General features: G+C 37.8%; 1 protein-coding gene across 4 annotated transcripts in view; it reads left to right on the forward strand.

Moving 5' to 3' along the window:
- The window catches only part of UBXN2A (UBX domain protein 2A), a 48,609-nt gene that overhangs the window by 23,247 nt on the left and 606 nt on the right, over positions 1–24,756 (forward strand). The window contains exons 2-7 of one of the 4 annotated variants that reach the window (XM_060116806.1): positions 974–1,028; positions 4,627–4,765; positions 10,366–10,472; positions 13,608–13,745; positions 14,922–15,080; positions 19,462–20,167. In XM_060116806.1, the coding sequence (XP_059972789.1) occupies positions 988–1,028; positions 4,627–4,765; positions 10,366–10,472; positions 13,608–13,745; positions 14,922–15,080; positions 19,462–19,654 (777 nt within the window). In that variant the 5' untranslated portion in view covers positions 974–987 and the 3' untranslated portion in view covers positions 19,655–20,167. Of the gene's footprint in view, positions 1–973; positions 1,029–4,626; positions 4,766–10,365; positions 10,473–13,607; positions 13,746–14,921; positions 15,081–17,806; positions 18,212–19,461; positions 20,179–24,756 lie in introns of those variants that run through there. The other 3 variants (XM_060116805.1, XM_060116807.1, XM_060116808.1) reach the window with 3 other exon arrangements.

The following is a 24,756-nucleotide window of genomic DNA, read 5'->3' on the forward strand; positions in this document are numbered from 1 at the left end:
TCCCGTCTTGCCCCTAGGTTCTTCTGACCATTTTTTGGTCTTTTTTTCTTTCTGTTTTTTTTTTTTTTAGATTCCATATATATGTGTTAGCATACGGTATTTGTATTTCTCTTTCTGACTGACTTCACTCTGCAGACCTACTAGAGAATGGACTTGAGGATATGGGGAGGGGGAAGGGTAAGCTGGGACAAAGTGAGAGAGTGGCATGGACATATATACACTACCAAATGTAAAATAGATAGCTAGTGGGAAGCAGCCGCATAGCAGAGGGAGATCAGCTCTGTGCTTTGTGACCACCTAGAGGGGTGGGGTAGGGAGGGTGGGAGGGAGGGAGATGCAAGAGGGAAGAGATATGGGGACATATGTATATGTGTAACTGATTCACTTTGTTATAAAGCAGAGACTAACACAACATTGTAAAGCAATTATACTCTAATAAAGATGTTTAAAAAAAGAATATTGACAATAAAAATCATCTACATTGGAAAAAAAAGAATGAGTTTATATTGATTTGATATTTTGTTACTATTGGAGATTGAGTGAAATGTTTACATTCACTTTTGTTTGTTATTAGACCAAAGCATACATTATTTTTCATCATAAAATTTGTTGTTTTTTTTTGGCCGCGAGCACTTGCAGGACCTTAGGTTCCCAACCAGTGATTGAACGTGGGCCCTTGGTAGTAAAAGCACAGAGTCCTAACCACTAGACCGCCAGGGAATTCCCCTCATCATAACTTTTATGAAATCTTTCTTTTGTCAGATTATCCAAATCCAAAATTTACTTTTTATTGCTTTACTTTAAGTGAAAGTGACAGCTTTGAGTTAGGTCACTTGTTCTGAAGACCCCTTTAATGCTACTTTAGGAGTACATAATAACTTAATGGTAAAGAATCTTAATGCATATGTTGGAATGAATTTATTTAAAATACTGTATTAAGAACTATACCTTATTTTTCTTTTTACTTTTACAGTAAGGCAAAAGAGAATGAAAGAAGTAGATAATCTTGAAAGTATAAAGGAAGAATGGTGAGTTAATTTATGCATTTTCTTTGTTATTAATGCCTTTGTTACTGTCTTTCTCTCTTTTTAGGTTTCACTGACTTAGTTAAGTTTTCATGATGATTATCTGTTAAATACCAAATAGTAATGTACTTTAAAGTTATTTTTTCCATAGCTGCATTAAATGGATTTTAGTCAAGTTTTAAGTCTTTTTGTGATTAATTTTTTTTAAGTGTTAAATTTCTCTCTGCCCACATATTATTTCTGTTATTTAAGAGGGAAATTAAAGTAACTATTTATTACTTCATTAGCCTCTTGTGTTATACCATCTTGAAGTCATAGTGGAAATATAATGGCTTTGGAATCAGATAAACCTAGGTTTGAATCCCATCTCTGTCTTAACACTACTGCTCTGGCATTTGAGCAACTTAGGTAGATTCTTTGAGCTTCAATATCTCATCTAAAAAGGAGGAGGTGTACATAGTTACCTGAAAGGTTTTTGTAAGAATTAGATAACCAATTTAAAGCACCGAGCATCGTATTAGCATATAGCAGGCACCCAATAGATGGTAGATGCAAAGTCTGTCGTTCTTATTAATACAGAATTCTTTATTCTCACTTCTCTGAAGTGGAATATTTATTTTTGTATTATGTTCTGTGTTTTAAATACTTGAAAAGGTAAATATCTTTCATTCATAGTCCATTTAAGGAGACAGGTGTTTACAAATACTTTGTGAACACTTTCTATACCGAACAAATACTATTTATTATTTTTTCACTAGAGTACTTACTGTTTTATATAAATATCTGATACTAAGTATATAATTGTGAGGTTATGTCAGGAGCCCCTAAGACTGCCTCCAGATGTGATGATTTGCTTAGAGGATTCACAGGATTCAGCCTATAGTCATACTAATGACTAAGCTTTATTGCAATGAAAAGATACTTTGCAAGGGGGTGAAGTCCAGGGGAAACCAGGCATAAGCCTCTAAGAGTCCTTGCCCAGTGCAGCCACCAGGACACACACTTAATTCCTCCAGTAATAAGTTATATAGCACGTGTGAGATGTTGTCTACCAGGGAAGTTCATTGGAAATGAGCCTAGGGTTTATACTGGGGACTAGGCACATTTTAAAATTCCATACTCATGAGAAAAGTAAAAAGGATAGCAACAGTTAGGCCTGCTACGTTAACTCTTTTCTACACAGAAATAAGTTGAATGGCTTGCTTATTTATTTATTTACTTACTTACTTACTTGCTTATTTATTTTTGCCACACCTTGTGGCTTGCAGAACTTCCCCAACCTGGGATCCAACCCGTGCCCCCTGCAGTGGAAGCATGGAGTCTTAACCACTGGACCACCACAGAAGCCCCAGTTGAATGACTAATTTGTTTTTTTAATTTTCATTTATTAATTTTTGGCTGTGTTGCGTCTTCATTGCTGCCCGTGGGCTTTCTCTAGTTGCGGTGAGCAGGGGCTACTCATTGTGTGTGCGGTGCGCAGGCTTCTCATTGTGGTGGCTTCTCTTGTTGCGGAGCACGGGCTCTACGTGTGTGGGCTTCAGTAGTTGTGGCTCACAGGCTCTAGAGTGCAGGCTCAGAAGTTGTGGCGCCCGGGCTTAGTTGCTCCACAGCATATGGGATCTTCCCAGACCAGGGCTCGAACCCGTGTCTTCTGCATGGGCAGGCAGATTCTTAACCACTGCGCCACCAGGGAAGCCCTGAATGACTGAGTTTAAAGAGTAAAATTAACTTAGGACTTCTAACAGTTTTGTGGAGACGTAATTCACATACCATATAACTCGTCCGTTTAAAGTATACAATTCAGGGATGAAGACCCTGAATGAAGACCCAACGCAGACAAAAATGAATAATAAATAAATAAATAAATTGAAAAAGAGTAGGGGCATTAGAAGCCTGAGTTCAGTTTCCAGCTCTGCCTACCAATAGCTTTGTGATCTTGGGCAAATTGCTTAAGCTTTTTCTTTACCTAGTAAATGAGGATAAAAACAATATGTGCTAGGGAGGGTGGGAGGCAGGGAGACGCAAGAGGGAAGAGATATGGGAACATATGTATATGTATAACCGATTCACTCTGTTATAAAGCAGAGACTAACACACCATTGTAAAGCAATTATACTCCAATAAAGATGTTAAAAACAAAACAAAACAATATGTGCCTTTTAGGTCACTGTGAAGATTGAAAGAGTGAACACATGTAAAGCGCTTAGAAAAGTTCCTAACATGTATTAATAAATGCTTAGTAAATATTAGCTATTAAGAGAGGCTTTATAATGTATCATGGCTAGGAGCATAGACTTGGAAGACAGATTAACAGGGTTTGAATTCTGTTTCTGCCACTTACTAGCTGTGTAATCTCTAACATGTAACTTAACCTCTTTGTGACTCATTTTCCTTATCTATAAAATGTGGATAAAAATTTCTGCCTTGCAGATCCTGGCACAGTGTAAGAACTATAGAAGTGTTGATTATTATCTGAGAAATCTGAGAAATTATCTCTCAGTACATTTATGAATTTTCTATGTGACTTTAGAAAAGATCAACCAGAAACCATCCTTTTATCAAACAAAATCTTAGGTAATATTTCTTATATGACAAAATATAAACACACATACACATACAAAAACAGTAGATGGGGCGGGCAAAATGGAGGAAGGTGGTCAAAAGGTACAAACTTCCAGTTATAAAATAAATAAGTCATGGGATATAATGTCATCATGGAGACTTTAGTTCATAACACTGTACTGCATATCTGAAAGTTGCCAAGAGAGTAAATCCTGAAAGTTCTCATCACAAGGAAAAAATTCTGTAACTATGTATGGTGATGGATGTTAACAATTAACTAGACATTGTGGTGATTATTTTGCAGTACATACAAGCACTGAATTGTTCTGTTGTATATCTGAAGCTAAAATAATGTATGTCAGTTGTACCTCAATTTAAAAAGAAAGAAAGAAAGGAAAAAAAACCCAGTAGAGTATTAAACCACTACAGATGAAAGTCTTGAGTGGGAAATTTCATTCTGAAGTGTGCAAAGGAGCAAAACTATGATTATGACTGTTCCTCACACCTTACCACCTTTAGTTTCAAGAGTGCTTTGTGTTACCAAAAAGTACATAGTAACCCCCTTTAAAGCCATTTTGAGAGCTTTACAAAGAACACGTTTTTTTACTCTGGACCAGTGGTTTGCAACCTGGTGTAGTTTTGCCCATCCCACCCCCAGAGGCCATCTGGCATTGTCTAAAGGTGTGTTTTATTATTATAACACTGGGGGGTTGGGGGTTGTCCATGCTACTGGCGTCTAGTGGTTAACGGCCACAGATGCTGCTAAACTTCCCACAGTGTACAGGACAGCCTGCCCACCAAAGAATTAACCTTCCCCAAATATCAATGGACTGAAGTTGAGAAAACCCTGCTCTGGACCACAAGTGTTAACGACTTCCCGAGGCCACATATCTCCTGTGTTAATTCAGAAGAGAGTCTCAACTGCAGGCGTGGAGGTAGCATGTCAGTTCTAGATCCTTTAACGAAAACAATTTGTGTAAATTTTTAAGAGAATTAATGGTTAATAGTGCTTATTTTTCTTTTTTGTGTGTGTGTATAGGGTTTGTGAAACAGGATCTGACCACCAACCTCTTAGTGATAATCAACAAACAAATTGTGAATATTTTGTTGACAGCCTTTTTGAGGAAGCTCAGAAGGTTGGTGCCAAATGTTTGTCTCCCACTGAACAAAAGAAACAGGTAAGTGTCCATAAATTTTTTCTTTCCCAGTGCTTCTCAACATATGGCCCTTTAGAGGTCAAAACTGTTTTCATAATAATAGTAAGATACTATTTACTGTTTTCACTGTGTTGAGTTTGCACCGATGCTGTGAAAGCAATGGTCGGCAAAACTGGCACCTTAGGAGGAATTGAGGTAGTGACACTGCTCTGGACCAGTGACTACTGTATTCTTTCCTTGAACTTGCAGGGGAAAAACACGCGTTTCAATTAAAAATTTCCTTGATGAAGCAGTAAAATTGACACATTTCATTAATTCCCAGCTCTTTAATACACATCTTACAATATTCTATGTGATAAAATATGAAGTGTATGTAAAACATTTCTGCAATATACAGAAGTATCTTAAGGAAAAGTACCATTGCTTGAGATACAAGCTGAACACTCTGCTTTTTCATGGTGTACTGTTTTTACATGAAAGTGATTTATAGACAACTAGTTATTCAGTCTTGGATATTCTGCAGACATTTTCTCAAAATGTATGAAGTAAATCTGACACTTCAAGGGAAACAACTTACAGTATTTATTGCAAATGATAAGATACGATTTTATCAACTTTTTTAAGTGAAAGTAAGAATTTTGATAACCTGCCATCATGCACTTGACAGCTTCCCAAAACGTAAAAGATATTTCTGATAGGATTATTGTCATATTAATAAATATACCTTTAAGTTTAAGATTCCATGTTCAGATTCTCAACTATTTTTTTTTTTTTTTTTTGCGGTATGCGGGCCTCTCACTGTTGTGGCCTCCCCCGTTGCGGAGCACAGGCTCCGGACGCGCAGGCTCAGCGGCCATGGCTCACAGGCCCAGCCGCTCCGCGGCATATGGGATCCTCCCAGACCGGGGCACGAACCCGTATCCCCTGCATCGGCAGGCGGACTCTCAACCACTTGCGCCACCAGGGAGGCCCCTCAACTATTTTTTTAATAAATTTATTTTTTATTTATTTATTTTTGGCTGCGTTGGGTCTTCATTTTTGCACGTGAGCTTTCTCTAGTTTCGGCGAGCGGGGGCTTCTCTTCGTTGCAGTGTGCATGCTTCTCACTGCGATGGCTTCTCTTGTTGAGGAGCACAGGCTCTAGGCGCGCAGGCTTCAGTAGTTGTGGCACGTGGGCTCAGTAGCTGTGGCTTGCAGGCTCTAGAGCATAGGCTCCGTAGTTGTGGCACACGGGCTTAGTTGCTCCACGGCACATGGGATCTTCCCAGACCAGGGATCGAACCTGTGTCGCCTGCACTGGCAGGCGGATTCTTAGCCACTGTGCCACCAGGGAGGTCCCTCGACTTTTTTTTTTTTTTTTTTTAATTGAAGTACAGTTGATTTAAAATGTTGTGTTAAGAAATTCCCTGGCCGTCCAGTGGTTAGGACTCTGAGCTTTCCCTGCTGAGGGCACAGGTTCAGTCCCTCGCTGGGGAGCTAAGATCCCACAAGCCACGTGGCATGGCCAAAAAAAGAAAAAAGTTGTGTTAGTTTCAGATGTACAGCAAAGTGATTCAGTTTTTTTATATATATATATAATATATATAATATATATAATGTATATAAAAATATATATGATATATATAATATATATAAAATACATGTGTTATATATATTTTTCAAATTCTTTTTCATTATAGGTTATTACAAGATAGTGAATATAAGTTCTGTGTGCGACGCAGGAGGCCCTTGTTGTTTATCTATTTTATGTGTAGTAGTGTTTATCTGTTAATCCCAAACTCCTAATTTATCCCTCACCCCACCTTTCCCCTTCAGTAGCCATAAGTTTGATTTCTATATCTAGGAGTCTGTTTCTGTTTTGTAAATATATTCACTTGTATCATTTTTTTAGATTCTACATATGGGTTATCATGTGATATTTTCAACTAACTTTTTTTTTTTTTTTTTTTTTTTGCGGTACGCGGGCCTCTCACTGTTGTGGCCTCTCCTGTTGCGGAGCACAGGCTCCGGACGCACAGGCCCAGCAGCCATGGCTCACGGGCCTAGCCGCTCCGCGGCATGTGGGATCTTCCCAGACTGGGGCACGAACCTGTGTCCCCTGCATCAGCAGGTGGACTCTCAACCACTGCACCACCAGGGGAGCCCTCAAGTAACTTTTGAGATACTACCACTTACTACATTTTGAGGTAGTATCTTGGAAAAGCTATTAAAATGCTTTTTGCAACTACATATCTGTTTGAGGCTTGATTTTTGTTTTTTTTAATGTACTTCAATCAAAATGCCATATCACAGCAGACTGAAGGCAGCAGCAATTATGAGAATCTAGCTGGCTTTTCGAAGTCAGACATGAAAGAGATCCCTTTACTCTAATTTGCCTTAAAATTTTTTTAAAATATATTTTTTATTTATTTTATTTGGTTGCACTGTGTCTTAGTTGTGGCAGGCGGGCTCCTTAGCTGTGGCATGCAAACTCTTAGTTGCGACACGCATGTGAGGTCTAGTTCCCTGACCAGGGATCGAATCCGGACCCCCTGCATTGAGAGCTTGAAGAGAGTTCTTTAGTTCTTCAGACTGAAGTCTGAAGGGCTTAGGTTGAAAAATAGCAGTCCGGTTCCTCCATGGCCATGATATCTAATTCCCAGAGGTAATCACTACCCAGAGGTAGTCTTAACTATTTCTTCTTGTATAAAGACTGTATTTCTAAGAATATACTAAAAATGATAGTTCTTGATTTTTTAGTTTTTTCAAATTATGTATTGACTTTTTAAAAATAGAAAATGAGAATTTAGCTCTTATTCTTCCTTCCCCTCATCCCCAAACCACCTCCTCTCATTTGACTAACATAATTATATCATAATTTGGGATTAAATCAATTATCATTGTTTATATCTTTATGACTTTGTAAATACTGTCCAGCATCACTGAGTCATATAGTGTGTGATGATATTTCTTTTCCTGACTGCCTTTTAAAGTTTCATTAGAATTAGTAGTTTTTTCCCTTCCATATTGCCTTTATTTTCTTTGTGGCTGTCATTAATTTATCCCTGAACTCTGATAGAAGGCTGTATCTTTTTCCAGTATGTTTGAACATATTAGATAATTTTACCAGTTTACTTTTTTCTGAAGGACAACTGTGGTGAAGCCCTTCTTTCTCCGATGTCCTCTAGGGCAGTTACACTGCTGCTGCCCTGGAATCTGTGATCCTGAGCACTTTATTTATCTCTCCTCTCACTTCTGGTGCACTGAATTCTGTGCCTCTCCCAACCCCTACCCTGTATGTTTCCACTTTTATGAAGCCAGTCTTGAGGTATTTTATGCAGAAAGTGCGTGTAAAAAGAGTGCGTGGGAAATGGATGGGTTAAAACCTTGCGCACCTGAATTTGCCTTTATTCTGCCTTCACACATGATTGATAGATTGCTGTTTTGGCATCTGAGCCTGTGTGTGTGGCATGTTTTTGCTCCCCGCAACCTATTAGAATCTTTTCTTTAATCTCCTCATGTTCTGATGGGCCTTGGTATAGATTCTTTTTCATTCATTCAATACAGAAACTTGTATTTTACTCTTCTAGGACATTTTCTCATGTTGCTTCTCGATATTTTGCTCCCCTCTGTTTCCTGTCTCTCTAGAATATTTTTACTTAGATAATGGATCTCTTGGACTGAGTCTCTTATTATTTCTCCTGTTTTCCACCTCTTTGTTGTTTTGTTCTATTTTAATTGTAATATTTCTTCAACCGTATATTCAATCCTTTTGTTTAATTTCCATTTTAAGTTTCTAAGAGTTCTTTTGCTCCCTGAATATTCCCTCCTACTGCCTTTCAAACATCCTCTCTTATATAAGTGTATTAATTATCGTTTTTGCATTTTTGTTTTTAAGTTTCTTCTGTTTTCCTCAGTGTCTTTTTTTTTTTTTTTTTTTTGGCCCATGCAGCTTGTGGGATAGTTCCTTGACCAGGGATTGAACCCCGGGCCCTCAGCAGTTAAAATACCGGTCCTAACCACTGGACTGCTAGGGAATTCCCCCCCTCAGTATCTTTATGTACTCTTTTCCTATTTGTTTTGTTCTCATTCTTTTCTTTTTTTTAAATTAATTTTTATTGGAGTATAGTTGATTTACAATGTTGTATTAGTTTCTGCTGTACAGCGAAGTGAGTCAGTTACACATATACATATATCCACTCTTTTTTAGATTCTTTTCCTCTATAGGTTATTACAGAGTAATGAGTAGAATTCCCTGTGCTATACTGTAGGTTCGTATTAGTTGTCTGTTTTATATATGTGTTAATTCCAATCTCCCAATTTATCCCTCCCTGCCACTTTCCCCCTTGGTGACCATAAGTTTGTTTCCTACATCTGTGACTCTATTTCTTTTGTGTAAGTAAGTTCATTTGTACAATTTTTTTAGTTCTCATTCTTTTCTGTGAGTACCATGAGAGCAGAGTCTTGGCAGTTTGGTTATAGGTAAAAAAATAAAAGAGGTAATATAATATAGTGGTTAAGAGTATGGATTCCAACCCCAGCTCCACCCTTACTGACTATATGATATTGGGCAATTTAATTAATCTTTTGTGTCTCTAATTTCCCATCTATAAAAAGGATAATAATACCCACCTTGTGTGGATTTTAGGAGGATTAAATAAATACATGTAGGGAAAGTACTTTAAACAGTGTTTGGTACATGTAGTGTACACACAAGTGCTCTCCCAGATAAGTACATAGACAGACAGGCAGATAGATAGGCAGGCAGGCTAATAATATATGCTATCATTATTGTGATTGTTTTCCCTAACATCTTAGTGGAGTGTCTGTTACATATTAGGCACTCAATAAACATATGCTGAATGAATAAATGCTAGAGACAAGGGAAGACCTCTAATAGTCTATTTTCTTAAATGGTTTTTTATAAGTCCTTCTGTGTTCAGCCTGAAGCATCCCTGCATCCTACTGTATTTCTGAACCTTTCTATATTTCTACAGTGACTTCTTTGATTCAATGAGTGAATAAATAATGTTCTTAGGAGATGATCAACAAGATGTTGAGAGATGAAATATTGATAACAGTAACACTGATAGTTTATATTTGAAGGAATAGCCATTAATTACTCATAGTTTTTTTCCCCCTTTATTATTCTTAATATTCAAGTCATTTCAGAGTCATTCTCTAAACTGTTGAGAAGTCTGTTCTGGCCAGAAAGCTTTAGTGTCCTTTTAGACAGGGCACAGAATATTTTTGCAAATGACCTCTCTTAAAGAAAATTATTAATGAATTATTTAAAAATATTATTCATTATGAACCATATTTTATGTATACATTATAATTTTTGATATTTTACATTTGAAGCTTGCTGTTAAGAATGGTATATTTAAAAAATTTGTAGCTGTGTGCGGTGGTGGATGTTAAGTACACTTATTCTGTAATCATCTTGCAATAGATATATATATCAAACCATTATGTTGTATACCTAAGACTAATACAAGGTTATATGTCAGTTATATCTCTATTTTAAAGAAAAGATTGATACAGAAAATATACACTGATAGAAGAAAGTTTCAAGGGGCTTTTAGTTTATTAGTACACTTCATTTATTAACATGATGCATCTTGTTTCTTCCTGCTTTGCAGGCAGATGTAAGTATAAAATTATGGAAAAATGGATTCACAGTCAATGATGATTTCAGAAGTTATTCTGATGGTGCCAGTCAGCAGTTTCTGAACTCCATCAAAAAAGGGTACGCAGTCTTTGTAAATAGAGGGATATTTATTTATTTATTTCAAATTAATTAATTTATTTTTGGCTGTGTTGGGTCATCATTGCTGCCCACGGGCTTTCTCTAGTTGTGGAGAGTGGGGGCTACTCTTTGTTGCAGTGTGTGGGCTTCTCACTGTGGTAGCTTCTCTTGTTGCGGAGCACGGGTTCTAGGCGCGTGGCCTTCAGTAGTTGTGGCATGCGGGCTCAGTAGTTGTGGCTCGAGGCCTCTAGAGCGCAGGCCGAGTAGTCGTGGTGCAAGGGCTTAGTTGCTCCACGGCATGTGGGATCTTCCCGGACCAGGGCTCGAACCCGTGTCCCCTGCATTGGCAGGCGGATTCTTCACAACTGCACCACCAGGGAAGTCCAAGAAGAATATTTTAGATATATTTCATTTAGAAGATGCCTTTTAATGTTGTTCACATGTTCCTGTGCATTCAAAGACACTTTTTCTTTTATAAATTCAGATTTTTTCATGAGATGAGTTTTCTTAAAAGAACCACAGCTGTAATTTTGAAGGGTCAGGAATTTGAATTCTGACCAACCAAAAGCTGACTTAAATTAACTCACTTTTTTTTTTTTTTTTTTTTTTTGCGGTACGCGGGCCTCTCACTGTTGTGGCCTCTCCCATTGCGGAGCACAGGCTCTGGACATGCAGGCTCAGCAGCCATGGCTCACGAGCCCAGCCGCTCCGCGGCATGTGAGATCTTCCCAGACTGGGGCACGAACCCGTGTCCCCTGCATCAGCAGGCGGACTCTCCACCACTGCACCACCAGGGAAGCCCTACGTGTCTTTTGTTTTTTTTTTTTTTTGTTTAGCTGCATTGGGTCTTCCTTGCTGTGCTCAGCTTTCTCTAGTTGCGGCGACTGGGAGCTACTCTTCATTGCAGTGCGTGGGCTTCTCATTGTGGTGGCTTCTCTTGTTGCGGAGCACAAGCTCTAGGCACGTGGGCTTCAGTAGTTATGGCACGTGGGCTCAGTAGTTGTGGCTTATGGGTTCTAGAGCTCAGGCTCAGTAGTTGTGGCATGTGGGCTCAGTAGTTGTGGCACACAGGCCACAGCGCCTTGAAGATTTTACTCCTATGTTTTCCTTTTCTTTTCTTTGTTTTTTAAATATTTATTTATTTTATTTATTTGGCTGCGCCAGGTCTTAGTTGCAGCATGTGGGATCTTTAGTGGCAGCACGTGCGATCTTTCGTTGATACGTGCTGGATCTTTAGTTGCAGCATGTGGCATCTTTTAGTTTTGGCATGTGGGATCTAGTTCCCTGACCAGGGATGGAACCTGGGCCCCCTGCATTGGGAGTGCAGAGTCTTAACCGCTGGACCACCAGGGAAGTCCCTTACTCCTATGTTTTCTTATAATTAAAGTTCTAACAGAACCTCCGATTACTCTTTCATGATAGATTGATAGAAAGAAAATTAATGAATAAAAAGCATGAACATTCTTTCTGCAACTGATGCTCATATTCATGCTCTTGCTTTCCTAAAAAGATACACAAAATTAAATATCTGTACTATGGCATTGTCCTTAGCACATGATTTTATGTGTAACATCAATTTAATGGTGTAATGTACTTATTTTGGTCAGTTTTTATTTCAGATGGGTTGATAGTATTCTACATCTAACCAATTTTCAATATATACATACACATACAGGTCTGTATGTATGTATATGTACAACGTATATACAGATTTTAAATGGCTCTATATTATATAATATAATTAACTTGGAATCTTTTTCAAACTAATACAAAAGTTGCAAGTGTGGTACAAAGAACTTCTCTAAAAGCATTTGAGAGTAAGTTGCTAAAGTGATGCCCCATCATCCTGAATACTTTAGTTTGTATTTTTATTAAAAAGGAAATATATTTTCCTATGTAACCACAATACAACCATCTACTGATGTATAATATTATTACCAATTATTCCTCAGAATGTATTCAAGTTTCACTTTTTATCTTAATATTATCCTTTATAGCAAAAGCATCCAATTCAGAATTACACATTGCTTGTAAATGTCATGTCTCTTTAGTCTCCTTCAGGAGGGAACAGTTTCCCAGTTTTTGTTTTTATCTGTTTTTAATGACCTTGACACTTGAAGATTATGGGCCCAAATTATGTAGAATGTCTCTCAGTTCAGATTTATCTGATTTCGTCCTCATGATAAGATTAAATTACACATTATTTGTAGTAATATCACAGAAGTAATGCTATCCTAACTTCAGTAGTAAGTTGTTCTTTGCTTTTCTTTATGCTTTTTTGCTTTTCTTTATAATTTTTTCATTTTATCTGTTTTTTTGAACTATGTAAATGCAATGTGTTTATTTTTTGTGTCTACTCAACTTATTTCTCTGGGATATTCATCCATGTTGTTGCATATAGCTATAGTTGGCATGAATCCCAGAAGCAATATAAGAAAGATAAATTTGATTATGTAAAATCAAATGCCAAACTGGGAATACTTGTTTCATATATATCCTGTAAATGGAATATATACATATTTCTTACAAATCAGTAAGAAAAAGATGAAAAGAGTATTTTATATGTTTGTACCATTTGATCTACTTTATAACAGAATAACAATGTGCATGTGGTAAAAATGAATGACATATATCCATATACTAACATGAGAAGATTTCTGTGGTATATTGCTTTTTTTTTTGTTAAAGCTGTTTTCAAAATACAGAATAGTGTACATAGAATGATACCATCTTTGGAAAAAATATAATTATTATGTGGAATTTTACTATATATGAGAGAAAATTTAGGAGATACACCGCAAAGTTTTTTATTAGAGTGAGAGTGGAATTATAAGGACTGTTACTTTGGGGGGAGGGAGCTGTCATTTTCTTTCTTAAGTCTACATGTGTTTACATTTTTTTATGTCTTGTTTTTCTAGAACCAGCCTGTAGCTATATTTTCATTTTAAAGAATGAAATAAGAGCTTGATTTTTCTCTTACTGTATTATTTTAAATACATCTAGTTTTTATTGTATAGAATATATATGCCTCTTATTTCTGTATATTTTTCTATTCTTTTTACATGCACAGTATGTTTTTCAGAGAAAGAAAAAACATATTAGGGGCTTTATCACTTTCTTTCTTTACTTTCCAAGGGAATTACCTTTAGAATTACAGGGAGTTTTTGATAAAGAGGAGGTCGATGTTAAAGTTGAAGATAAGAAAAATGAAGTATGTATGTCAACGAAGCCTGTGTTCCAGCCCTTCTCAGGACAGGGTCACAGACTGGGAAGGTGAGTAGGCTCATGATCTGTAATTTCCATAAGCAGAGGTTTGACTAATATTCAGCTTGTCATTATTTTACTATGTAGACCACACATATAGGGTTATCATTTCTCCCATTGGAAATGAGATTTTTCATGTTAACTTTTATGAGAACTTCTAAGTCATATTCACCTTAGTGTAAATTAACATATGCTGGCACTATACTAAAAAGTCATGGTGGCTTCTTTGGTTTTGTCCGATCAAAAGTGCCTGGCTTAATGAGGACGTTGGGCAAAATTGGGTGGATAAATCATTTTTTCTCCCTTGCACCCACCACTTGAGCTTTGCCATTAATGTCACAGAGTACATAGGCTAGCTTTTGGATATATGGTTCTGTATTATAGTTACCAATGCCTTCAGCATTGTGTCCTCTGATCAGTATCTGAATTTTGAGGTAATAAAAGTGAAATAATGCCTGATAAAGTTAGTATCAGTATCAGAGCCTTTAATTATTGGGTTGGCCAAGAAGTTCGTTCGGGCTTTTCATACGCTCTTCCAAAAAACCCGAACGAACTTTTTGACCAGCCCAATATTTTCAGACTTTGCAGTATTCATCTTATCTAATTATGCCTATGGCAGAATATGCAAAGAGGTTAAATATAGGATTGCTTTCATTTTTATGAATTCTCATATATTAATTATGAAGATTGGTAAGGTATATAAATGCATATTCATCCACACATGGAAAAATATCCCAATGTGACTTTCAGAGTGATGAGGGAATACTTTGTTTCCTTTCATTTCCTTTATAACCCAAGGACTGTTCTCTACAGAGAACTTATAATTTCTTTTAGAAATTTTACCCTGGGGAGTAGGTAAAGGTAAAGTCCACGGATCTGTCAGCACTATAAAATTGTTCTGTAAGGCACGATTCAAATACATAAGTACACTCTTCAGGTATACTTACATAACAGTCCACAAGCTTACAAATTACTTAGATGTGCATAATTTTATTAGATTCCTATGATCATCATGTATGATGGATATAACTGATACTAATATCTTTTTGTGTTAGGGAACAGCTGTGACTAGCCAAAATCTTCCGAAAAGTTATACTTACTGTAAAGTTTTTATAGTAATTGTTTAATGATAAAGTTCTGCTTAATGAAAAACATGCACCTGACTTGTTGTCTGGATTTTCTTAGTGCTACACCAAAAATTGTTTCTAAAGCGAAGACTGTTGAAGTTGAGAATAAAAATAAGTTGTCTACTGTCCCACTAAACAGTCTGGAACCCATCACTAATATACAGATCTGGTTAGCCAATGGGAAAAGGATTGTCCAGAAATTTAACATTTCTCATAGGTGAGTCTTCCATTTCATTATTTGTCTGATTTGTTCCCTAAGTTTTAATTGTATTTCTTCTTTTCAGGTCAGTCAACAGCTATTTTTAAGAACTAAGGATCTTAATAAATAGTTCTCTAAGCATAATGTTTCATGACAATGGAAATTCTTGGACATTAATGAAGTATTTTCAGTCTGTTTTATGGATTATCATTTCATTAGTTTTCCTGTTTACCTAGATACATAATTTTGAAAGAATTATTTTTAGTATGTTTTTAAGTTGATCATTAGCATTATGTGTGTATTTTTCTGTTAATTGTAGAAAAGGAATGATAATACAGGAAAGTACTGAAAGAAATTGAAATCAAGTTAAATTCCGTCACCCAGAGATAATCACTACTACTAGTTTGATGGATTTTTCCAGTCTTTTATCTCGTCTTAAAATGTTTTTTCATTTTAATTAAAGTAGGAACATATTGTATATAGGTTTCCAAGTCCCTGGGACCTCCTTTAAACTTTTTACATCTTCCCATCATTCTCTGAGCATTTTCTTGTTTATTGGCACAAAATATTTTTTCGGGTTCGTTCTGTACGTTTTCTAAGAAGCCCTGGTTCTTTTTAGTGGCCAAGGGTATTGAGGATCTGGTTACTAGGTATACTTCTTGCCACCATTCCAGGCCCTCTGCGTGGAAAGAGCTACAGGTGTCTCTACATACATACACATATGCATATATATACACAAACTAACACACATTGACAAATGTATTTCTATATCTTTGCGTAGCGAAAACCATGAGTTCACATAGATAGCTCTAATTTCAATCCACCACCACAGGGTTTATTCTAGTTTTCCCCTTTCCATATTTGTAATTAACTTCTTCACTTTCTTCAGTTTAACTTCCTTCAGTGAGAAACCTGGCTCCAGTTATTCTCCATATATTTATTACTATTTTTAAAAATATTTATTTATTTATTGGTTGCGCTGGATCTTAGTTGCAGCAGGCGGGCTCCTTAGTTGCGGCTTGAGGGCTCCTTAGTTGTGGCATGTGAACTCTTAGTTGTGGTATGCATGTGTGACCTAGTTCCCTGACCAGGAATTGAACCTGGGCCCCCTTCATTGGGAGCACAGAGTCTTAACCTCTGCGCCACCAGGAAAGCCCCCAATATATTTATTTATTGATCAGTTCTCCTACATGTAACCAGTCTCCTTCTTCTACTGCTGCCTCCTCCCCAGCCTGGAAGCCTCCCTCTTCCTGCTGGGTCTCTTGACACATCACCTCATGCCAATGCCCTGTTTGCCTTCCTGGGCTCTGGCAGTCAGTGCTGCCTATCTTCCCCCATGCGTGGTCACTTTCCACCTCTTTCTGGTTCTGACACACTGCAGTTGGCCCCTCCTCTGTATGAATGCTCTTTTTATTCTGCTTGAGACAGCCTGCTGTGTACCACCTCTCCTATATTCCTAACCCATCTTGGCTTCTGACACTCTGCACTGAACACCTCTTCTGTGTGGACACACTCCTAACCCTGCTCATACTGCAACCGTCCCCACCTGCCTTCCTCTACATGGGCGCCCTCCTCCTGCTGGTCAGACTCTGTCTGACACCAGGAAGATGGGCCGCTTTCCTGTACAGATGTCCTCTTCACCCAACCTGGACTCGGATTCCCTGATCTGGGCCACCACAACTCCCTCTCATATCTGGCCTGTATGCCAGTAGGTTCTCATTATTACCTTTTTTTTTTTTTTTTTTTTTTTTTTTGCGGTATGCGGGCCTCTCACTGTTGTGGCCTCCCCCGTTGCGGAGCACAGGCTCCGGACGCGCAGGCTCCGGACGCGCAGGCTCAGCGGCCATGGCTCACGGGCCCAGCCGCTCCGCGGCATATGGGATCCTCCCAGACCGGGGCACGAACCCGTATCCCCTGCATCGGCAGGCGGACTCTCAACCACTTGCGCCACCAGGGAGGCCCTATTACCTATTTTATACATAGTAGTGTATATATGTCAATCCCACTCTCCCAGTTCGTCTCACCCTACCCTTCCCCCATTGGTAACCACAAGTTTGTTCTCTACAACTCAGGTTTGTTTCTTTTTAGGGAAATAAAATATTTTAATCCCAACTTCTTTGTCTAGAAAAATACTTCTGGCATTTTCAATAACAATTAGTTACCTACCACTTTTTTTCCCTGAATGACTTGAAGCATTTAAAAACCTTTGACTGGCCAACGGTATTTATTAAGTGATAATTAAGCAAGCTTTGTATTTTAATTGGACTGTTTAGTCCAGTTTTTGTAATGTTGTATAATATCCTGAACTAGTTAGGTTTAAGGCTACCATCTTGCTTTTTGTTTTCTCTTTACCCCATGTCTTTTTATTCTTCATTCCTCCTTTCTTGCCTCTTTTTGAGCTTAATGAGTATTATTTTTTATCCTCTCATAGCTTTTTAGATTGGCATTTCTTTATTCTTGTAGTAGTATTGTAGAGATCACAGTACACATTTTTAATTTTTACTGCACAGTTCCTTTCATCTTTATTGGGTTTTTTTAATTTATATTCTTTGCCCTAAGCTTTAGCCTTTCGTTATCCAATTGTTGGTACCCAAATAAATACAAGTGACCATTTTCTTGATTTTTTTGGTAACCTGCACAGATTCACAGGGTGGCAACTGGTGAATTGGATTGAATGGGAAAATTCTGTCTTTGATGATGTCATATTTCATTAATTCTTGTTTGCACATTTTTTCACATTTTAGCATCTCTGAAAGGGGGATGCATCCTTATCATTTCTGGTTGGCCATATAGCAGTCATGACACAATTGACTTTGCCTTGGCATCTGCCTCAAAGCATGTGCAGAGCAAGCGTCAGCCCGATGAAAGACCATCCCAGAGGCAGTAGTGGAGACCTTTTCAAAGTACTGCTGTATCATCGACACACCCGATGATACAGAAGGGAGTATTAGATGGAAAAACATGTACATCAGTGACTGAATCAGCAGTGATGTGAAGGATCTGAGTCTGAATAACGGTCAACTGTTAGGAATGACTTCACCATTTTATTGTCATCTTATTACGGAAGAAAGTGATTTGATGTATGTTTGTGTGAAAATTAGTTAAAAGTGCTCTTTCAATAAATATAAAAATTCTTAGTGTTGAAGAAACTATTTTGTCATAATCTGGATTTTTTACAATTTTAGTAGTATATGAAATGACAAGTCTTAGAATCAGTGGCATCTCAGGGGGGTTTTTTTGGCCGTGCCGCCTGGCTTGCAGGATCGCAGCTCCCCGACCAGGGATTGAAACCAGGCCATGGCAGTGAAAGCCCGGAATCCTAACCACTAGGCCACCAGGGAACTCCCAGTGGCCTCTTAATTTCGATGAACTGTATACGTACTTTCCCTTTCTAAATACACACGCATATACTTACATGAACATAACTTTGAGCTACCTTCAAGATTGCAGTGACTGGGAGGACTTCCCTGGTGGCGCAGTGGTTAAGAATCCGCCTGCCAATGCAGGGGACACAGGTTCGAGACCTGGTCTGGGAAGATCCCAAATGCCGCAGAGCAACGAAGCCCGTGCACCACAACTACTGAGCCTGCAATCTAGAGCCTGCGAGCCACAACTACTGAGCCCATGTGCCACAACTACTGAAGCCCACACACCTAGAGCCCATGCTCTGTAACAAAGACAAGCCACCGCAATGAGAAGCACGTGCAATGCAACGAAGAGTAGCCCCTGCTTGCCGCAGCTAAAGAAAGCCCGCGTGCAGCGACGCAGATCAAATGCAGCCAAAAATAAATAAATAAATATTTTAAAATCACTGTTATTAAAAAAAAAAAAAGACTGCAGTGATTATATTACACTATAGTGTTCATTATACTAACTGAAAATCTACCTGCACTGGGTTAAGAATTTTCTTAACTAGATTTGAAGCACAGCCTGACGTGGTATTGAAGAGATACAGCCTGTGTCTGTGTAGGATTACTGGTTGGACCATTTCTGATCCATTCAGAGCAAGATATATAGGTTTTTCTGTTATAGAAACTTTCAGGCATATGCAAAAGCAAAGAGAGGATATAATGATCCATCATCACTCAGTTCCCACTGAACTATGTTAAGCAAATCCCAGACTTCATATAGTTTCATAGGTAGATATTTCAGAGTGTGTTTCTAAAAAATAGAGACTCAAAATGTAACTATAATACCCTTGTCACATCTAAGATAAGGAATAGTAATTCCTGACTATTATCAGGGGTGAACCTTTAAAAGGTAGCCCAAGTAAGTACTTACATCATCATAATTTGATTATTCTGTATTAACATAGCCAGGTATCATCACAAATTATTACCTTAAATTAACTAATTCGGGTCTTCATAAAATTATATTAATAGTTTGTGCTATTTTGCAGGGTAAGCCACATCAAAGACTTCATCGAAAAATACCAAGGATCTCAAAGAAGTCCTCCCTTTTCCCTGGCAACAGCTCTTCCTTTCCTCAAATTACTAGATGAAACACTCACACTGGAAGAAGCCAATTTACAGAATGCTGTAATCATTCAAAGACTCAAAAAAACCGCTGAACCTTTTAAAGAACTTTCATAACATTGATTTTTGATACACTGAGTGGAAAGTTTCCAGAAAAATGATGGTCATAAGTGGACATGCACACCAAAATGAGGGGGAAGTCAGATTTGCTGGGCTTTGCACTATTTAACTCCCTCCTGATGAGAAGATTTTAAAATAAGTACAAGTTAGGAAAATAAACTATGACTGGGAACTATATTCAGTGAACTTTTCCCAGAAGGCTACTCAGAAAGAAAAATAGACTTATTTTCAAATACCGGTTATTTAACGTAAGATATATTAAATAACTATATCATTTAAAATCTTAATACGGCATAAATTAGCAGATATGTTCATAGCATCTTTCATTCAAACATCATTCCCAGGGCCTCCCTGGTGGCGCAGTGGTTGAGAGTCCGCCTGCCGATGCAGGGGATGCGGGTTCGTGCCCCGGTCTGGGAGGATCCCATATGCCGCGGAGCGGCTGGGCCCGTGAGCCATGGCCGCTGGGCCTGCGCATCCGGAGCCTGTGCTCCGCAACGGGAGAGGCCACAACAGTGAGAGGCCCGCATACCGCAAAAAGAAAAAAAAAAAAAAAAAAAAATCATTCCCAAACAGCAGTGATTTGTTTAAATGTTAGCTGTCTCAGATTTTTTTAAATAGCAATACATTAAAAAATTATACATGGCAGGTTAAAAACATCAATGCAATTTTTTTATATCTGAGATACAATCAAAAGGCTGGAAGGAACTGCTTTCACCACAGCTATGCCTCAACCTCAGAAGTGTTCCCAATTAGCATTATCTAATGGTAAGATACACTCAAATATTAACTTGGCAACAGTATCTGGGATGTATTTTCATTTAAGAATAAAATTGTGTCGCTTAGTATAAGTCAGTATCAATCTGCTGACATACATTTCAACATTTTCGAAACGTATAAATTTAAAAGAATTCTTTTTTCTCTAGGAACCACAGTTTATCCCCTACTTTATTTTCTTTCAAAAATTAGGGATTTGGGGGCTTCCGTGGTGGCGCAGTGGTTGAGAGTCTGCCTGCCAATGCAGGGGACACGGGTTCGTGCCCCGGTCCGGGAAGATCCCACATGCCGCGGAGCGGCTGGGCCTGTGAGCCATGGCCGCTGAGCCTGCGCGTCTGGAGCCTGTGCTCCACAATGGGAGAGGCCACAACATTGAGAGGCCCGCGTACCGCAAAAAAAAAAAAAAAAAAAAATTAGGGGTTTGTTCTTTGTTAACATTTGGAGTGGACCATTTGTTTGCCACCACTCACGTAGAATCTAATGCTAGGGTTGTCATGTTACTAATTAACATTTTTTAAATGCGTCGTGTAAAGTATGGTTTTCTATTTCATACCTCACACAGCTCATTTATATATTACAGGATTATTTATTACATTCTGATGTCACTAAGGAAAACATGCTAGATTTTTTTTTTTTTTTTTTTTTTTTTTTTTGCGGTACGCGGGCCTCTCACTGCTGTGCCCTCTCCCGCTGCGGAGCACAGGCTCCGGACGCACTGGCTCAGCGGCCCTGGCTCACGGGCCCAGCCGCTCTGCGGCATGTGGGATCTTCCTGGACCGGGGCACGAACCTGTGTCCCCTGCATCGGCAGGCGGACTCTCAACCACTGCACCACCAGGGAAGCCCAAACATGCTAGATTTTTAACTAAAACTGGCTACACTCAGTATTTCCCTGTCAGATTAAATCCCCTTGCCTGACAATAAGTTTAAGAAGCTTTTTGCAGACGATCTATTGAATCATATTTAAAGTGAAATATACATTGAATGTGCCAAGGCACTAAGTGGCCATGCCTAACCGCAGTAATGTTCATAGGGTGCTGGATGTCTGCTGGAAAGAGCAGTTCTCAAACTTTTTGGTCTCAAGACCTGTTGCTTATGTGGGTTATAAATACTAATATTATATTTAAAATAAAAACTTATAAAATATGCATTAAAAATAACATGTTAATATAAAGAACATTTTTATGAAAAGTGTCTATTTTCCAAAATTTAAAAAGATTTAGTGAGAAACATGGCATTGTATTTCATTTTTTGGAAATATCTTTACTGTCTGATTTAAAGAAGACATGGAATCTCATCTGCTTCTGTATGTCTGTTGCAGTATCACACATCATGTAGCCTATAGTAAATGCTACTGTACATTCATGAGAAAGTGAAAAAAAGCAAATAACATCTTAGTATAATTATGAAAATAGTTTTGACCTTGCAGAACCCTTGCAAGAGCTAATCTTATAAAAGCAGTGATTTGCAGTGATTCTCAGGCCTTAATATGTAAGAATCACTTGGGAAGCTTTTCAGAAGGCCTATTACCTGCCACCTACCACACACATTTTAACAGTTCATTGTATTTGGGATGGGTTCCAGATGTCTACATTTTTAATCCCAAGTAATTCTTAGGTATGTAGTAGGAGAACCAGTCTTCAGGAAATCCTGCACTAAGCTTCCACCCTAATAAAATAAAACCTGTGTGCTGCATCATGGACAGTGCAAGACTCAACTGAAATCGGACTGTTAGACCTTTAAATTTTATTGTAATCCACCAGTTTGTTCTTAGACTGTCCTCCCACCCTTTAATTCTGAACTAATCATGAGATAAACCTGTGCTTTATCTTCTGTAAGCACAGCTGAGACAAGGCTGCAACTTTTTTTTTTTTTTTTTTTGTGGTCTGCGGGCCTCTCACTGTTGTGGCCTCTCCCGTTGCGGAGCACAGGCTCCGGATGCGCAGGCTCAGCGGCCATGGCTTACGGGCCCAGCCGCTCCGCGGCATATGGGATCCTCCCGGACCAGGGCACGAACCCGTATCCCCTGCATTGGCAGGCGGACTCTCAACCACTGCGCCACCAGGGAAGCCCAAGGCTGCAACATTTAAATGAGGTTTTTATTAAAGGCTCAGGGACAACAAAAGGGAAATATACACATAACTAGATGACCTGATTTATAAGGTATATCTTACGTTTGAAGTTCATTTTAAGAATGCTTCCTTTTCTAGCTCGCAGCCTTCTAGGTGGTAGAGGTCTTTTTATCAAGAAGAGAGGGAGAACAAAGGAGAGCCTTTTCCTTTTGTCATATACCCTCAGAAATGAACAGACATATAATAGAAAATATTTATTGTCTGTAACGTTTACGGCTGTGGTAGAGTCGTCTCTTTAGTAAAACAAAAATAATGGCATTCTTAAAAAAATGAGGGGATGGTAAAATCAGATATAACGTAAGTCATTGTTAATATATTTTCAAGAATCTGTAAGAAAATGTTTCATATAGGCCTATCATGAAGCATTTTATAATTTTCATTTGCATAAAAGTCAATTTTTGATTCTCCATATATTTCTATAAAGGGGCTTCTTGTTGGAAATATTTTTCTTGTACATATAAAAAGACCTCCTTTGTGGATTTTCCAGTTTATAGTAATAACCAAAAGACACATTAGAGATTTTCTTGTGTGTACATGGAGAATACACCCCAGTGAGAAGTTCTGTAGAGAAAGACCTGCCATCAGCAAGAACCCTCATTTTTTTAACTGTGAAAACTCTGATTAATGTGGATGATATACTTAAAGGTTTTCTAAAGTGAGAACCATCTGATAAAGCTTTTTACATTAAAGTTTAAAATTCTAAAGTTGTTAGTTAAATATGTAGAATACCCAAAACATGTTGACTTTAGAAAACAAACCGAATTTAGCAAGGAAAGGCAAACTTGAAAATAAAGCCAGCATCTTAGATGTGGAATAGTTTGACCTAAGTAGTTTCAAAAGTGGCATCAATCAGTGTAAAACCATTGTTGGGGGTGATATGCAGAAGTACATATCTAATTTTACAGATTCTCATTTATTGGTTAAATTACTATGCATTATCCAGGTTATAAAGATGACCTTATTTATTTTATATACTTCTGTCATTCAGAATACTTTTCATTATACTTAATTGTGTTGAAATTATGTATGCATCTATTTCAGTGCCTTGAAGTATTTTGAAAGCAATCTTGCTAATGGTTAAAGAACTGTTGTCTTAAAGATGAAATACTTACTGTTCATTAAAAGGATCAGTGAGATAATTTACATTTGTTTGTTATGAGATAGTTACATAGGGATGCATTTGTCATTTTTATTTTAAAGTCATTCAGTTTGAGAATCAACAAACATTTATTAGGTGCTTTCTGTTTGCCAGGTACTTTAACCAATGTTACTTTCATTTAGTACTCAGAAGTGTTAAAATGTGATATTTTTAATACTAACTCAATGGTTGTGTTTACTACTTACACCATCCTTTGTGTCCTTAGTTGAACTAGCATGAAGACTCCTTAGTAAGATTTACCCCTTTGCTCTTAGTACAAACCATTTAATTTAAACATTGCTCATCACACTGAATCTTCAAATAGAAGTGGCTTATTCAGTAGACTAATATTTGGCTCTTTGTCACTTGATTTAAATGTATGTTTTTTGCACAGATAATTCATATTCATTGGAGAAAATTATACAGTTATGCTAAAATGATCTTTAGCTCACCTGTTATTCCACCATTCAGAGATAACCACTAATAACATATTGGTGTGCATCCTTTCAGATGTTTTTAAGTGTATCAGTCTTTAGTTTTGTTTCCAAAGGCAGGCTTCTTGATTATTGTCGGCCTGTTTTATTTACTGAAGTCTATTTGTCTTTAAAAATTGCATTAGGAATATACTATCACTTTAAGCAGAATAGTAACTGTTAGGGGAAAAAATGCCTTTTAGTTACATTTCTGTGCAAAAAAGAGAGGGAGGTGTTTTTTGTTTTTTTTCTGTTGCCCACTTCCCTTCAAAAGTAAAATTGTGGTAGTACATGCAACACAGTATAAGTCTTGTAAGTGAAGTGTTTCCAAACCTGCTGAAATTGCATATAAAGTGTTGTGTTCAAACATAAATTATCCAAAGAAACTCACCTTGAGTTTGTTTAGTTTCCAAGAAATTAAATATTTAACACATGCATTACCTAGTTATCTTTGCACTGTTTGCTAGGGCTGCAATCAAGGAAACTGAAGGTACCCGTTTTCTAGATTAAGGAATTGAGGCATAGAAAATGGGATGACTTGCTTTATACTGGGTAGTGTATACTTTCGGGTTAGATTTAG

This window comes from Mesoplodon densirostris, chromosome 14, assembly GCF_025265405.1.
Source record: "Mesoplodon densirostris isolate mMesDen1 chromosome 14, mMesDen1 primary haplotype, whole genome shotgun sequence".
Classification (NCBI taxonomy): Eukaryota; Metazoa; Chordata; class Mammalia; order Artiodactyla; family Ziphiidae; genus Mesoplodon; species Mesoplodon densirostris.